This window comes from Haliotis cracherodii, unplaced genomic scaffold (genome assembly GCF_022045235.1).
Source record: "Haliotis cracherodii isolate W230 unplaced genomic scaffold, xgHalCrac1.p SCAF_9, whole genome shotgun sequence".
Lineage (NCBI taxonomy): Eukaryota > Metazoa > Mollusca > Gastropoda > Lepetellida > Haliotidae > Haliotis > Haliotis cracherodii.
Genome location: NW_027266343.1, coordinates 43,151,038 through 43,168,812, shown reverse-complemented (window position 1 = coordinate 43,168,812; position 17,775 = coordinate 43,151,038). Strand labels below are relative to the sequence as shown.

The window sequence follows — 17,775 nt, the reverse complement described above, 5'->3', positions numbered from 1 at the left end:
CGATAATCTTGGACGTGACGTTAAAGCCAATTTCACCTCACCTTGGCTACTTGAACGTTATTGAACGGTATCAGATCATCGATAAAGCTGAAGCTGGAGTTAAACCTCTTGGCCAACTTCCCAAGATTGCAAAAATTCCCGATTCATATGCATAAAGAAACCAACCAAGCAAGGATAGGAGCTCAGTTGGTGCCCATGGGGATGCCTTCTTGCTTAAATGTTATACCCCCAAATTCCACATAGATTTGTCAATGAGGAAGTTCAGCATTTCACATTTTATTTTTTCAGTGAACTTTCATTTGTAGCAAAATGCCCTGAACCTTTGAAGGTTCAGATGTTACCACGTTTAGACATGTCTTCGGTGGAAATATCATGTTAACATGCATGAATTTAATTAATTTTGAATTACGTTGTCATTCACTTCACACATTAACGTAACTTAAAGTCTAATATTGGCAAAGTTTCCCATGTGATGCTTGTCGATGTGTTACCTATCGGGCGACTGAGATCGCCATGCCCTGATATCGTAGGTGAGAACCCCTATGGGGATCCCGAGTGGGAATTGGTCCCCAGCAAGACAACAATGTCAAGCTGACAATAAAGTCAAGCAAGTCACAATCGTTCAGTGCTCCCTGCAAATACGACAGGAAATTAATATATTCCTCGATCCACACCCTACGAATACAAAATAACCCATTGTATTCCGAGTTAGAATAGGTCACTGGCGACCTGTCCTGGTTTTAAAGAGGTGACTAAATAGGTCGGATGGGCAGGCTCGGTGACATGGTTGATGGCGTGGATCGTCTCGCACAATATCAATGACTGGATTGTCTGATCAAGACTCGGTTGGAAACAGACCGCCGTTATACTGCATTGAACAACAAACAAACAAGCGAGTCATGAATGCTGCTTTAGTTGCAGTCTGTCACGTTATCTTTAAGCGCCAGGAGAGGCTCCATTCTTCACTTTACTCTGCTATCATAAATGCCCATGAGCAGGACCTGTGACTTTGGTAGTGTGTATTTGATAGTGAGTCATAAACACATGCTCATTATATAGTCAGAATCGTACACTCGACTATGTATTTGGTAGAGATTTCTTATGAACATTAATCTCATTAAATTTAGATCTTAGTTTTCGCTACTGCTAAACAAAGATCTGAGGACATCCCATTACGGGTCACGTCAGAACGACCTTTCGCGAACTTTGACCGACCAATGAAATGACTGACAAGAATTAGCCAATCAGAAAAAAGCCAATCACCTTTTATTCACAGGCTTGCCTGGTCACTATTTACAATTCGTCGGTTTAATTCTGAACAGTGAATGCAATATTACAGTGATTCTCAACTCGTGTTGATGTAGACCCCATACCAGCAGTTACTTTCTTCGTAGCATGTCAACAATACTTCCTGGAATACAAACAACATTCATTTGATTCAGCAATATAAGTATGTTATATTCGTATGAATAATTCAGTAAGTTGTGATTTGTTTGCTAATGTGGCTGGACCGCTTGTCAGTGAGACTGGATGAGATCCTCGAAACAAATAATGTGAAATCATGACGTATGTGAAGTTAATGGTGTATGTGAAGTTACTGACGCATGTGAAGCTAATGACGTACGTGAAGTTAATGATGTACGTGAACTTAATGACGTATGTGAGGTTAATGGTGTACTTGAAGTTAATGACGTTTGTGAAGTTAATGGTGTATGTGAAGTTAATAACGTACGTGAAGTTAATGACTTACGTGAAGTTAATGACGTACGTGAAGTTAATGACGAACGTGAAGTTAATGACGTACGTGAAGCTAATGGTGTATGTGAAGTTTATGACGTATGTGAAGTTAATGGTGTATGTGAAGTTAATGATGAATGTGAAGTTGATGGTGTATGTGAAGTTCAAGACGAATGTGAAGTTAATGACGTATTGGAAGTTGATGACGTATGTGAAGCTGATGACGTCCGTGAAGTTAATGACGTACGTGAAGTTGATGACGTATGGAAAGTTGATGACGTACGTGAAGTTGATGACGTACTTGAAGTTAATGACGTATTTGATATTAATTGCGTATGGGAAGTTGATGACGTACGTGAAGTTGATGACGTATGTGAAGTTAATGACGTATGTGAGGTTGATGACGTATGTGAAGTTAACGACGTACGCGACGTCACGACTTACGTATAGCTCTGGTGTTAAGGAAACAGTTCATCATGTCAGCTGCAGGCTTGATGCTCCTCCTGAATAACTCCTGCATAAACCAGGCTGCATCCTCAGAGCAGACAGTTTTGCTGTTTATTCTGTCTCCCACACACCGAATGAATTCATTGGTGGCTCTGTAAATAGATGCATTTGTCGTGTTACCCTGCTCACTGGCCTTCCTTTACATACTGCGGCAAAATAGCATCAGACATGTTACTCATCTGCAAAACATGAAATCGTATCTCAAGTGCCCTGATCGATGTTCAGGACGTCAGTCACAGGATTGTCTAGTCAGATTCGATTGTTTACAGACCGCCGCCAAATATTGGTGAGTGCCGCGTTAAACAATAAACAAAAACTGACAAAACAAAAACTTACCGACAAAAGCCATTATAGCCCATTGTGTTAAAACTTTGTTCCATGGTCTTCGAGCACCCCATAATGTCCGAGGTGAAATTTTCGTGGGCCCAGCAGTCGCCCTCCGACAGCATGACTAGACAGAGTGGGTGACACGTTACTGGATATACACTGTGATGAGTGAGACATGACTAGACAGAGTGAGTGACACGTTACTGGATAGACACAGTGGTGAGTGAGACATGACTAGACAGAGTGAGTGACACGTTACTGGACATACACAGTGGTGAGTGAGACACGACTAGACAGAGTGGGTGACCCGTTACTGGATATACACAGTGATGAATGAGACATGACTGGAGAGAGTGATTGACACGTTACTGGATGTACACAGTGATGAGTGAGGCACGACTAAACAGAGTGAGTGACACGTTACTGGATAGACACAGTGATGAGTGAGACATGACTAGACACAGTCAGTGACACGTTACTGGATATACACAGTGATGAGTGAGACATGACTAGACAGAGTGAGTGACACGTTACTGGATGTACACAGTGATGAGTGAGACATGACTAGACAGAGTGAGTGACACGTTACTGGATGTACACAGTGATGAGTGAGACATGACTAGACACAGTCATTGACACGTTACTGGATATACACAGTCATGAGTGAGACATGACTAGAAAGAGTGATTGACACGTTACTGGATATACACAGTGGTGAGTGAGACATGACTAGACAGAGTGAGTGACACGTTACTGGATATACACAGTGGTGAGTGAGACATGACTAGACAGAGTGAGTGACACGTTACTGGATATACACAGTGGTGAGTGAGACACGACTAGACAGAGTGAGTGACACGTTACTGGATATACACAGTGATGAGTGAGACATGACTAGACAGGGTGAGTGGCACGTTACAGGATATACACAGTCATGAGTGAGACATGACTAGACAGGGTGAGTGGCACGTTACTGGATATACACAGTGATGAATGAGACATGACTAGAGAGAGTGATTGATTGAGTGAAACATCAATATACACAGCCAGGGAGTGAGTCATGAATGTACATGTATGTTTGGTAATACAGTTGCATACCAATATTGAAGTAAGGAAATCGAAATCGATTATTTCATGACACATGTCGTGAGTGCGCCACCTCAAAAGTTTTTTGACTAAACTTTCTAATGCATCCCTGCTTCTTTCACTTGCATTAGATGACATGACCAAATGACATATGTTGTTGATGTTGATTGTTGTTTAACGCTGCACTCAGCAATATCCCAGCTAAATGACGGCGGTCTTTGAATAATCGAGTCTGGACCAGACAATCCAGTGATTGACATCATGAGCATCGATCTACGCAATTGATGACATGCATCAACCAAGTCAGCGAACCTGACCACCCGATTCCTTTAGTCGCTTCTTACGACAAGCATAGTCACCTTTTATGGCAAGCACGAGTTGCTGAAGACACAGGTCCCAATGTAGTATGTAGATATTTCAGAATGATACAGGTACGATATATGAAAATATAGAAGGGGTAGTGCTAAATCTTTTTCAAGGTATATAGTTATAACTTGGAAATAATGTACTTTTAAAATACGTACTGTCAAGCCCCTCTTCACACGCATATTCAAAAACGTTGGACAACATTGTCGCCAAAATCTCTCCGTTTGCGCCACACTTCTTCATTTCCTCTTCAAAGCATCTATTTGCTGCTTCAAGGGTACTGGAAAAACGAAGATGTAGATTTGCACATGCCTGACCATCCGACCCATGTAGTCGCCTCTACCGTCAAGTGTGGATGTTGGGGACTACATGTTACATGATAGCGCTTGTTGTTACCCTGCCTAGCCCTCGGCAGTAAGCGGATAAAACAAGAAGTGGTCAGCTCGGGGGACGGTAAACTGAGAGTAGGGTTGTTAAACTGCTGTAGAGTAACTCAGTGGACGAGCACTATGAAAGTATCATAACTCCGGAACTAAAACAAGTAAAGCCCACACAAACGCACACACATACGCACACACACGTACGCACGCACGCACATACACACACACTCACACATACTCAAATGAACACACATTTACACACGCACTCACATACACATACTCGCACGCACATGCGCACGCACACACACACTGTTACACACGCCCACATTCACACACACTCAAACACTCACACTAATACACATTCATACATACACATACAGTCACACATACAGTCACACATTCAAACACACATACACGCACACACTCAAAAGTTCTCTCACACACACTCTAACACACACACACACATGTACACACTCACACACACATACAGTAAAACACACAGTCGCACATTCAAACACACATACACGCACGCGCACACACACACCACTCAAAAGCTCTCACACACACTCTAACACACACATGTACACACACACAGTCACACATTCAAACACACACATACACACACACACACACTCAAAAGCTCTCTCGCACACACTCTAACACACACACACACACACACACACACACACACACACACACACACACACACACACACACACACACACGTTTCACCTCTTGACATCTCACGGTATTTGAGGGTGGAACAGAACGTTATTGTCGTGTCAGACAATATTGTGTATAGGTTACCGGCATGACTCCCTGATGTCAGCATCCACGTTGACTCCACTCGCAGGCTGCATGCCACCGACACTCATCAAGGCCCCGAAGCAGCTTTCTTGTGCCGTCTTGATGCTCTGCTCATCACAGGCTCCGGTATACACCTGCCGCCTGGCCAGGGAGGAGGGGCTGCTGGCTAAAACAGGGAGATGGGTTTAATAGTATTCCAGTTATAATAAGACGTGTCAGATTAATGTGGGAGGAAAACCCAAAACGATGCGGGTCTTAGAAGTTTACTACCTTCATCATATGGTACTGTTAGTGTTGTTTGTGTGGGTTGTCAATGTCTGTTTGTTAGTTATGGTGGTGTTAGTGTTATTTGTGTGGGTTGTCAATGTATGTTTGTTAGTTATGGTGGTGTTAGTGTTATTTGTGTGGGTTGTCAATGTCTGTTTGTTAGTTATGGTGGTGTTAGTGTTATTTGTGTGGGTTGTCAATGTCTGTTTGTTAGTTATGGTGGTGTTAGTGTTGTTTGTGTGGGTTGTCAATGTATGTTTGTTAGTTATGGTGGTGTTAGTGTTATTTGTGTGGGTTGTCAATGTCTGTTTGTTAGTTATGGTGGTGTTAGTGTTATTTGTGTGGGTTGTCAATGTCTGTTTGTTAGTTATGGTGGTGTTAGTGTTGTTTGTGTGGGTTGTCAATGTATGTTTGTAAGTTATGGTGGTGTTAGTGTTGTTTGTGTGGGTTGTCAATGTATGTTTGTTAGTTATGGTGGTGTTAGTGTTGTTTGTGTGGGTTGTCAATGTATGTTTGTTAGTTATGGTGGTGTTAGTGTTGTTTGTGTGGGTTGTCAATGTATGTTTGTTAGTTATGGTGGTGTTAGTGTTGTTTGTGTGGGTTGTCAATGTATGTTTGTTAGTTATGGTGGTGTTAGTGTTGTTTGTGTGGGTTGTCAATGTATGTTTGTTAGTTATGGTGGTCTTTGTGTTGACTGTGTGGGTTGTCAATGTATGTTTGTTAGTTATGGTGGTGTTAGTGTTGACTGTGTGGGTTGTCAATGTCGGTTTGTTAGTTATGGTGGTGTTAGTGTTGTTTGTGTGGGTTGTCAATGTCTGTTTGTTAGTTATGGTGGTGTTAGTGTTGACTGTGTGGGTTGTCAATGTCTGTGTGTTAGTTATGGTGGTGTTAGTGTTGTTTGTGTGGGTTGTCAATGTATGTTTGTTAGTTATGGTGGTGTTAGTGTTATTTGTGTGGGTTGTCAATGTATGTTTGTTAGTTATGGTGGTGTTAGTGTTATTTGTGTAGGTTGTCAATGTATGTTTGTTAGTTATGGTGGTCTTTGTGTTGACTGTGTGGGTTGTCAATGTATGTTTGTTAGTTATGGTGGTGTTAGTGTTGTTTGTGTGGGTTGTCAATGTATGTTTGTTAGTTATGGTGGTGTTAGTGTTGTTTGTGTGGGTTGTCAATGTCTGTTTGTTAGTTATGGTGGTCTTTGTGTTGACTGTGTGGGTTGTCAATGTCTGTTTGTTAGTTATGGTGGTGTTAGTGTTGACTTTGTGGGTTGTCAATGTATGTTTGTTAGTTATGGTGGCGTTAGTGTTGTTTGTGTGGGTTGTCAATGTCTGTTTGTTAGTTATGGTGGTGTTAGTGTTGTTTGTGTGGGTTGTCAATGTATGTTTGTTAGTTATGGTGGTGTTAGTGTTGACTGTGTGGGTTGGCAATGTATGTTTGTTAGTTATGGTGGTGTTAGTGTTGTTTGTGTGGTTTTCGTTGTATGTTTGTTAGTTATGGTGGTGTTAGTGTTGACTGTGTGGGTTGGCAATGTATGTTTGTTAGTTATGGTGGTGTTAGTGTTGTTTGTGTGGTTTTCGTTGTATGTTTGTTAGTTATGGTGGTGTTAGTGTTGTTTGTGTGGGTTGTCAATGTATGTTTGTTAGTTATGATGGTGTTAGTGTTAACTGTGTAGGTTGTCAATGTATGTGTGTTAGCTATGGTGGTCGTAGTGTTGTTTGTGTGGGTTGTCCATGCATGTTTGTTAGTTATGGTGGTGTTAGTATTATTTGCGTTGGTTGCCAATGTCTGTGTTGTGTTCACAAAGTGTGGGTGTTAGTGATATTTATTTTAGTATTGCTTGTTTAATGCGTATCACATATGTTACGATGCTATATTCAGAATAAGATTTCATTCGGAGACTGGTTATTCTCTGGCGTTGACCTTTACCTAATATTGCCTATATTCCTTTAAATTACTTAATTAAAGATGAGGGAATGCGGGGGAGAGCTTGGTCTCCGATAGCAACAAGCTTCATCACGGTGGCACAATTACCCCGTCATAGCATAATTACTTCATGAAGATCTATGTAATCCGTTAAGGATAATACAATCCCATACTGTGTAAACGTTATACATTCATCATGATTAGGCCACAAAACTAGTCCGCCTTCGTGGTCTAGTGGTAGAGCGTCCGCCCGGAGAGGGGGAGGTCCGGGGTTCAATCCCAGGCCATGTCATACCAAAATACATCAAATGATAGTACTTGTTGTTACCCTGCCTGGCACTCGGCATTAAGAGGCTAAAACATCCTCATTATTATTATTATTATTATTATTATTATTATTATTATTATTATTACAGATTAAAATAAAAAATGCAGCAAAGAGGGTTTGGGTGATCCTGGCACAGTCAGGCTGGTTAGGCTCATCTTCAGCTAAGGGCCCCTGCCCCCTCTACACGCAGCCCAGACACCGAATGGGACTTCTCCCAGGAAGCGCTGCCTAGTCAAAACCACTAAGAACCTTTCGGAGAATGTGAAGACTCCCCAACACTGCAGCCTTCTGTATTATCCAGATTGTCAGAAGGGCTGTATTCCTGGTAGCAAACCCGGGTACACTCCCAGTCAGTCAACAAACAGAAAACCTCCTGCCTCTCTTTTCAGGCCAGACGACTTCATCCAAGCAAAGGACTCTGCAGGATTGCTGATCTTCTCAACATAAACTCGATGCAGGGTTCGTCCAGATAGCCTCTCCTTTAAAAACTGAGTATGGGCCGACTTTATATGGCACTTCGCTTGGTTGACACTCATTTCTGTACCGTCCAGCAGTACAGAACAATCAACAAAATCAACACCGACATTGAGATTATGTCCCACATCCTTGGCTCGTTTTAGAAAACGGTGGAATGCCATGCTTCAATATCATCGGACAAATAATTGTGGCCAAAAGTGCACAAAACAATTCTATCATGAAGAGCCTCCACATTAATCAAACCACGCCCTCCCATCATAATTGGTAAATATAAGCGATTGAGGGAAGAGCGAGGGTGGTGGGATCTATTGTCTGACATGATTCTTCGTGTGAGGTGTAAATACCCTGAATTTCTTGTTTCGTCCAATCAACAACACCAAAAGAATACGAAAGGACGGGCACAGCATAAGTATTTGTGGCTTTGACTATATTGCGAGCGTTCAGCTCTGAACTCCAGATTTTCTTTAGTCTACATTTGTACTCTGCCCGAACTTTGCCCTTGATGTGGGCATTCTGGAGTTTGTCCCTAATCTGCATCCCTTAGTACGTATAGGCCTGACCTTCCACAAGATGGTCAATATCTCCTCCTCCAAGTTAATTGACTGATCCTCCCTCTTCTACCTTGCCACGTTTCAAATGAAGAATGTTGCATTTGTCGAGTCCAAAGGACATGCCGATATCATTAGAAAAGGACTCGACAAGCAGAATCTGTATTTTTGAGTGTAGATCCTCTATTGGCAATAAGTTCAAGGTCATCCATGGAAAGGAGGTGATTATTATTATTATTATTATTATTATTATTATTATTATTACTGTGGTGCCTTGGGGTAGCCTAGTGGATAAAGCGACGACTCGTCACGCCGAATGCCCGTGTTCGATTCCCTACTTGGGTATAATGTGTGAAGCACATTCATGGGGTCCCCTGCCGTGATATTGATGGTATATTGCTAAAAGCGACATAAAACCATACTCACTCACCCACTCACTCGTAAAAGGAGGTATTCGTATTCATCAGTCCGTGTTTATGTAATTATTTTAAAATGCATTGCTGGTTGACGTTTTAAATTCATGCACGTTACTATTAGCTCATATGATGCAAACATTGCACAAGAGCATGTGTGGATGGTTAGCCGAAAGTGCTTATATAATTTGGTTTGTCTATTGTTTAATGCCGTGCCAATCAATATTCCAGCTACAAGACGGCGGCCTGTACATAATCATCCTCTGATGATATTATAAGCAATGTACGAAGCTCTCGGAATCAACAGTCACCGAGCCTTACTACCCATAAGTTGCTGGGGACAAATTCAAACCCGGAATCTTAACTGGATCTAAAGTTTGGTGACATGACATTATTGTTTCAATGTAAGTAAGTACCGGAAATCTTGGTTAAATTGGAGTTAACAAAAAAACGAAAGAAACAGCCAAATAGTTAAAGCGAACATATACGTGCGTTTCAACATTGATTGAAGTATTATAGAACACTTAAACGAACTGTTGGGGTAATCTCTAAAATGCACTAAGTTCAACTTACAACAAGCAACAGCAAAGTGTTTTGAAAATACTACAATATATACCGTCTACAATCAACCTACCGCACAATGCAGCCCAAAACAGGAGGATCCCATAGACTAAACCACTCATGTCTGCTTGTTTATCCACTGTCTTGTACTACCGCCAGTTGTTGGAACTCTTATATGAGTGAGATTAAGTTTAATTGGGCAATTAAAACCCACTTACTGTAATTCTATACCGCGACACAGTTGCTCTCTCTGCGCCAATTCCAAGTAATTTTCTCCCTGATCTTTCGCTTCACATTTCATCTGACCCTCGTGTACGTATCGGTGTGTCATTAGCAGTTGCCATGGATAATGAGGCGCTCCTTGATGCGCAGGTTGGTGGGGGGTGTGGAGTCATCGGAGGTTGATGGTGTTGCTTGTGATGGCCTACCTTATTGGTTTCATTTGTGATGAATGTTATTGTTGTTGAATGATGTTAGGTGGTGTTGCTTCTGTTGCTGGTTTGTCTATATCATATGAAATATGCCATATGAGGAATGTTGATGTTGTTCGGCGTTGGTTGATTGGTGGACATTGATGCCAGGCATTGGTAATCTTCATGGCAGACAAGGTTGATGTTGTTCGGCGTTGTTTAATAATGGACCTTAGTGCTAGGGATTGGTGCTGTTCTTGGCAGATAAGGTTGATGTTTTTTGGCGTTGGTTGATGGTATAGACATTGATGCTAGGGATTGGTGCTGTTCTTGAAAGACAAGGTTGATGTTGTTCGATGCTGATGGATCGTGGACATTGATGCTAGGGATTGGTGCTGTTCTTGGCAGATAAGGTTGATGTTTTTTGGCGTTGGTTGATGGTATAGACATTGATGCTAGGGATTGGTGCTGTTCTTGGCAGACAAGGTTGATGTTGTTCGATGCTGATGGATCGTGGACATTGATGCTAGGGATTGGTGCTGTTCTTGGCAGATAAGGTTGATGTTTTTTGGCGTTGGTTGATGGTATAGACATTGATGCTAGGGATTGGGGCTGTTCTTAGCAGACAAGGTTGATGTTGTTCGGCGTTAGTTGTTGGTGGACATTGATGCTAGGCATTGGTGCTGTTCTTGGCAGACAAGGTTGATGTTGTTCGGCGTTAGTTGATGGTGGACATTGATGCTAGGCATTGGTGCTGTTCTTAGCAGACAAGGTTGATGTTGTTCGGCGTTAGTTGTTGGTGGACATTGATGCTAGGCATTGGTGCTGTTCTTGGCAGACAAGATTGATGTTGTTCGGCGTTAGTTGTTGGTGGACATTGATGCTAGGCATTGGTGCTGTTCTTGGCAGACAAGGTTGATGTTGTTCGGCGTTGGTTGATGGTGGACATTGATGCTAGGGATTGGTACTGTTCTTGGCAGACAAGGTTGATGTTGTTTGGCGTTGGTTGATGATGGACATTGATGCTAGGGATTGGGGCTGTTCTTGGCAGACAAGGTTGATGTTGTTCGGCGTTGGTTGATGGTGGACATTGATGCTAGGCATTGGTGCTGTTCTTGAAAGACAAGGTTGATGTTGTTCGGCGTTGGTTGATGATGGACATTGATGCTAGGGATTGGGGCTGTTCTTGGCAGACAAGGTTGATGTTGTTCGGCGTTGGTTGATGATGGACATTGATGCTAGGGATAGGTGATGTACTTGGCAGACAAGGTTGATGTTGTTCGGCGTTAGTAGATGATGGACATTGATGCTAGGGATTGGGGATGTACTTGGCAGACAAGGTTGATGTTGTTCGGCGTTGGTATATGGTGGACATTGATGCTAGGCATTGATGATGTTCTTGGCAGACAAGGTTGATGTTACACGGCGTTAGTAGATGATGGACATTGATGCTAGGGATTGGGGATGTACTTGGCAGACAAGGTTGATGTTGTTCGGCGTTAGTAGATGATGGACATTGATGCTAGGGATTGGGGATGTTCTTGGTAGGAATGATTGATCTTGTTTGATCCTGGTTGATGTTTGTTGCTCTGAGTCGTGTTCGGTGTGGTTGGTTATGGATGATGATGATGATGATGATGATAATGATGATGATTATGTATGTAACTGTTCGATGTGAATCGTTATAAGCTGTGGTTTGTGTTATTGTTGGTTATGCATTGTTGCCGTTATTAGTTACGACAAATGCTTCTGTTTGTTTTTGCCTCTGATTTTAGCTATTTATCTATAATCAAGACTATCTCATAGGTTTAATGAAATCTGTGTTTTATGTATGTCTGATATTATTTATAGAGCCATAGTTGTGATCAATAGTTGATTTGTCATGAAATAACACAAAGTATTATGTGAACTGTCGGCTGAAAGGCCTATATCATGCATAAACATTAATTGATTGGTATGACGTTTATGGCTTTTAATGCAAACAAGACTTACCTATCCCGGACGTATGTATGTACACAAAGCCCACATGCCAGCGCTGACATTTGTGAAGATAATGACGATGATAAAGATATTTAACTCACAAAAACGTAAACAACCAGCCACAGGCATCAAATGTTAACAGACTGACTCACACGGTCAGCTGCTCTAAGCACCACACTACACTTGTTGAAAAACCAAAGAAATGGTAACATCAAAGACCACATTCACATAATCACAATCAATCAAGTAACCCGTTAGAAACATTGCAACACACAGCTGTGGGCAGTTTCAGTACCAAAGCGGGACCTTGAAGTAGAATGTATATGAAATATTACAGAGACATGTAGTGCAGTATTTCCCTAATGACCTTAAGTACCATGTATATTACACGTTACATACATTTACTACAGTGTAGCTTTTCCCTAATGACATAATAGATGGATCATAGTTCTATATTTACGTCTATAGGCGTTTTAATTTTATCTATCTGGGTCTTTTTTATAAAGTATGTGACACACGTGTACCATGTATTCTATCTTATCGTCTAGATGTGTTTCACTATTTAGATCTTGTGTGTTGTATATAAAGTACGTGACTCATACATGTACCATGTATTCTATATTATCGTCTAGATGTGTTTTACTATTTCTATCTTGTGTGTTGTATATAAAGTACGTGACTCATACATGTACTATGTATTCTATATTATCGTCTAGATGTGTCATACTCTTATCTATCTTGTTTGTTTATAAATATACTATGTGCTGTTTGTGAAAAGAAAGAAATTGATATACAATATCTAGAAAAGTATTTCGGAAAATCATGTATTTTGTGATAATGCTGCAATAATGATTTTTAATATTATCAGTAGATTTCGCAGTGTCAAATTTCTACTTTAGCGCTGTTTGGTATCTCAATGCAAACAACAGAGCTGTTCATGCAACACTCACGATATGGCTGAAATAGCGCCGATGTGACGTAAAGCATAAACTCACTCAGTCACTCATGTTCATGCAATAACTTGTACGTCTCTATAGATCGTACATCAACATGTTCGTCGTTTTTAATATCTCTCTCTCTCTCTCTCTCTCTCTCTCTCTCTCTCTCTCTCTCTCTCTCTCTCTCTCTCTCCTCTCTCTCTCTCTTTCTCTCTCTCTCTCTCTCTCTTTCTCTCTCTCCTCTCTCTCTCTCTCTCTCTCTCTCTCTCTCCCCCTCTCTCTCTCTCTCTCTCTCTTAAATGAGCTGCAATGATACTTTTAAGACTTGTAAAACAAACCCGTACTTTGTCTTCGCGTAATATACAGCAAACATCTAAAGATATTTTCAGAATATCGAATCGTGTTTGAAGACCATCAAAAGTATTCATATAACTGTTGGTATTTTGTGAAGGCAGTGTGATGAAACGTGGTTTGACATATAAAACACTGCGTGGTGAGTGGGCAGATGCTTGCACGGCCAATTAATACTAATTTACTCTGACCCAGCGCATTGACATAGTCACCCCTTGATTTACCAAGGTCGTCATGGACCATATAGCCCGTTATTACCATGGGAGGAGGGATATGGCGCAATACGTTGATAGTCCAACCAATCAGCGCAGGATATCACAACAGGAAATAATTATGTAATCAGAATTCGAAATCTATAGTGTAGGGATTTCACGTGTCAAAGGTTGAACATAACTGACAGCCTTGATTATACCATGTAATGATATAACTTGAAATATACACTCGCCTGTCTCCGTGTCATGGGGCGTAGGTGTTGTGTTTTTGTCACTTCCAAAAGAGTATCAGAGTCCACTGGCACACTGGAAATGTCAAGCTTTAAAGTTACGAAACACTTTGCAAATTCGTCATGAAAATTAATGACGCGATCAAATGGTTGACATCAAGCCATTTTCTTTCTTACATTTGAAAGACCGATTTTACCAACTTCAAGTAAAAGTCCAACTATGAGCAGGTCTGTGACCCACAATTTTCGTTTTTGCAATGTTTCTGTATTGTCTTTATATACATCAGATGGGGTCAAAACGTTCTCATGTTTAAATATTAAAACCTGTGCTCTAAAACTCTCTAAAATCAGCCTTTTCGACACATTTTAGCTTAGCGTGTACATTTCGTGTTGTTATAAGTCCAAAACATGCAAGTGTTGAAATAAACAGAGACTTACTCTGATTCGTTTGAACATGTCTGATAACTGTCCTAAAAAATCTTTAATGCTTCCTGGAAGGGGGCATTATCATACCTTGAGCCTTAGAATGAGAACTGATTGGACATGTTTTAAACTTCCGTTTGGGTGAAGTTTGACATCAATGCAAATACACCATACACGTACTTCAGGCAGTATTCCACACATATACGTACTGGTTGGTGTTATCTGAGGGGTTTTTTTTTGTTTGTTTTGTTTTTAGGGTGGGTGGGTGTTGGTGGGGGGGGGGGGGGGGGGGGGGGGGATGGGGGGGGTTACTGAAAGGAAGAGGCGTATACTGTTATTTTCGCGATGTATGTTTTTGAAAAAACACTATGAAATCAAAAAGTAAAATATTCTCCCGATCTCCCTTTCACGGAAATTAAGGATATTGTCGCTATTTTTTCAAAATCCGACAACACCAGAAGTCTACGTAATGCGATTCTTGATGTGTTTACAAGGTCAACAAAATGCGTTTTCGCACTCTGCATTTCTTAAAGCACAAGAATCCGTCAAATCCCTCTATCACACAGTATTCCATATACATGCGAGTCAGCCATCTATTACCTACGCTCTGCGAAAAGGATGTGGTTTGCCACTGCAAAAGCTCTGCGTGTCCAGCTGTAGCTGCCTAAATGTGGATTATACAGCCGCTGCTATCAACTTGGGTCTGCTGTGGTTTTGACTGCATCGAAAATATTTGGGAACGCAGAACTTTCCTTTTACCTCCATTTCTTTCCATTTTATTTCCAATTATATCAGGTTATCAAACGGTTTGAAATACGCTAATCATTCACAATATTTATACACTGGATTTTGACCGACTGTGTGTAGAATGAATAGAAGTTTGAAATATCAACTCATGTAGTTATTTTGCGTGTATGGTTTCTATTTGCATATTTTCATCACTTCCGACCCTGAATCCCCTCAATACAGGAGAACAAATGATGATTATCATTAAGTTTTGCTTATATGTTTCAAATAAAATTTAGACACAGTATCTTTATATCGAAAACCTATTTGTATGGAAAACTTAGTGTTTAGATCGTTTGCACGGCGATTAGTCTGTGAAATAGAATCCTTAGAAAATTAGAAAATGTCTACTATCTGCATGCGGAGCTGATATGAAGTTTAAGGAACATGATACGTAGTAATATTGCATAATTAATATTTCATTGATCAAAATGAACATGATTACGTTGACTCAATAACGGCCCGAGTGTCGTAATGGTTAAATGTCGATTGAAACTTTAGAAACTGATAAACCAATATTTTTGTATTTGAATGGCATTTAGAAGTGATACACATGAGGAAGATAATTTATGGATGTCAACTTTTTTTTATGTGGAATAAAGAAGTTGGCATCCATAAATTCTCTTACCAAGTATTTTTCTCCCCTGGACGGGCATGAACAGTTTCTGCGCTTTAATAGAAAAGTGGAAACAGAATTCAGACTTCACCGACCTACATTTCCACACCTCACACTACTCCCTCCTACACTACCACAACTCACACTACACCCTCCTACACTTCAACACCTCACACTACACCCTCCTACAATTCCATACCTCACACTACACCCTTCTACACTACCACATCTCACACTACACTCTCCTTCACTGCCACACCTCACACTACACCCTCCTACACTACCACACCTCACACTACACCCTCCTACACTTCCACACCTCACACTACACCCTCCTACACTACCACATCTCACACTACACCCTCCTACACTACCACATCTCACACTACACCCTCCTACACTACCACATCTCACACTACACCCTCCTACACTTCCACATCTCACACTACACCCTCCTACACTACCACATCTCACACTACACCCTCCTACACTACCACACCTCACACTACACCCTCCTACACTTCCACACCTCACACTACACCCTCCTACACTACCACATCTCACACTACACCCTCCTACACTTCCACACCTCACACTACACCCTCCTACACTACCACACCTCACACTACACCCTCTTACACTTCAACACCTCACACTACACCCTCCTACAATTCCACACCTCACAGTACACCCTCCTACACTACCACACCTCACACTACACTCTCCTACACTGCCACACCTCACACTACACCCTCTTACACTTCAACACCTCACACTACACCCTCCTACAATTCCATACCTCACACTACACCCTCCTTCACTGCCACACCTCACACTACACCCTCCTTCACTTCCACACCTCACACTACTCCCTCCTTCACTGCCACACCTCACACTACACCCTCCTACACTACCACACCTCACACTACACCCTCCTACACTACCACAACTCACACTACACCCTCCTTCACTGCCACACCTCACACTACACCCTCCTTCACTTCCACACCTCACACTACTCCCTCCTTCACTGCCACACCTCACACTACACCCTCCTACACTACCACACCTCACACTACACCCTCCTTCACCACCACAACTCACACTACACCCTCCTACACTACCACACCTCACACTACACCCTCCTACACTACCACATCTCACACTACACCCTCCTACACTACCACATCTCACTCTACACCCTCCTACACTACCACATCTCACACTACACCCTCCTACACTTCTACACCTCACACTACACCCTCCTACACTACCACACCTCACACTACACCCTCCTACACTACCACAACTCACACTACACCCTCCTTCACTGCCACACCTCACACTACACCCTCCTTCACTTCCACACCTCACACTACTCCCTCCTTCACTGCCACACCTCACACTACACCCTCCTACACTACCACACCTCACACTACACTCTCCTTCACCACCACAACTCACACTACACCCTCCTACACCACCACACCTCACACTACACTCTCCTTCACCACCACAACTCACACTACACCCTCCTACACCACCACACCTCACACTACACTCTCCTTCACCACCACAACTCACACTACACCCTCCTACACCACCACACCTCACACTACACCCTCCTACACTTCCACACCCCACACTACGCTCTTCTTCACTTTCACGTCCAACACTACACCCCCCTACACTTCCACACCCCACACTACGCTCTTCTTCACTTTCACGTCCAACACTACATCCCCCTACACTTCCAGGCCCAACATTACGCTGCCACCTGTCTGTCAGATTCATGTGTTGATAGTTCATGTTTTTATTGATGATGACGATCTACAGATACATGTTTACTCAACACAATGGAGGAGAACATCAATTGGGGGTCCATCTCATTAAATCTCCATAGGCGTTTGCTGTACTTTATGGAATAGATAACTTCATTCCTAGCTGTTTAATTTATAAAACAGACATTGCGGTATCCAATCCGTGACGATCGTATGTGTACTGTGTTCTTTATGAAAGCTTGAAAAACTCACAGTTATTTCCACCGAAACACTTAATTGGAAAAATTATACCTTAAGTTTGCATGACAATGAAAATAGATTGAC

General features: G+C 41.8%; 2 protein-coding genes across 2 annotated transcripts; one reads left to right on the top strand and one right to left on the bottom strand.

Annotated features, from left to right (window-relative positions):
- Positions 1-1,242: 1,242 nt before the first annotated feature.
- LOC139453095 (uncharacterized) lies at positions 1,243-9,902 on the bottom strand. Its single transcript, XM_071234720.1, has 6 exons — positions 9,798-9,902; positions 5,211-5,376; positions 4,182-4,303; positions 2,581-2,695; positions 2,182-2,336; positions 1,243-1,411 (listed from the first exon to the last, which is right to left on the bottom strand). The coding sequence occupies exons 1-6, from the start codon at positions 9,844-9,846 to the stop codon at positions 1,380-1,382; spliced, it is 639 nt and encodes a 212-aa protein (XP_071090821.1). The 5' UTR covers positions 9,847-9,902; the 3' UTR covers positions 1,243-1,379.
- A 5,806-nt stretch (positions 9,903-15,708) lies between these two features.
- On the top strand, positions 15,709-17,490 carry LOC139451897 (uncharacterized). The gene has a single exon (XM_071233187.1). It carries the CDS (start codon positions 15,709-15,711, stop codon positions 17,488-17,490), a length of 1,782 nt encoding a protein of 593 aa, XP_071089288.1.
- The last annotated feature ends 285 nt before the right edge of the window (positions 17,491-17,775 follow it).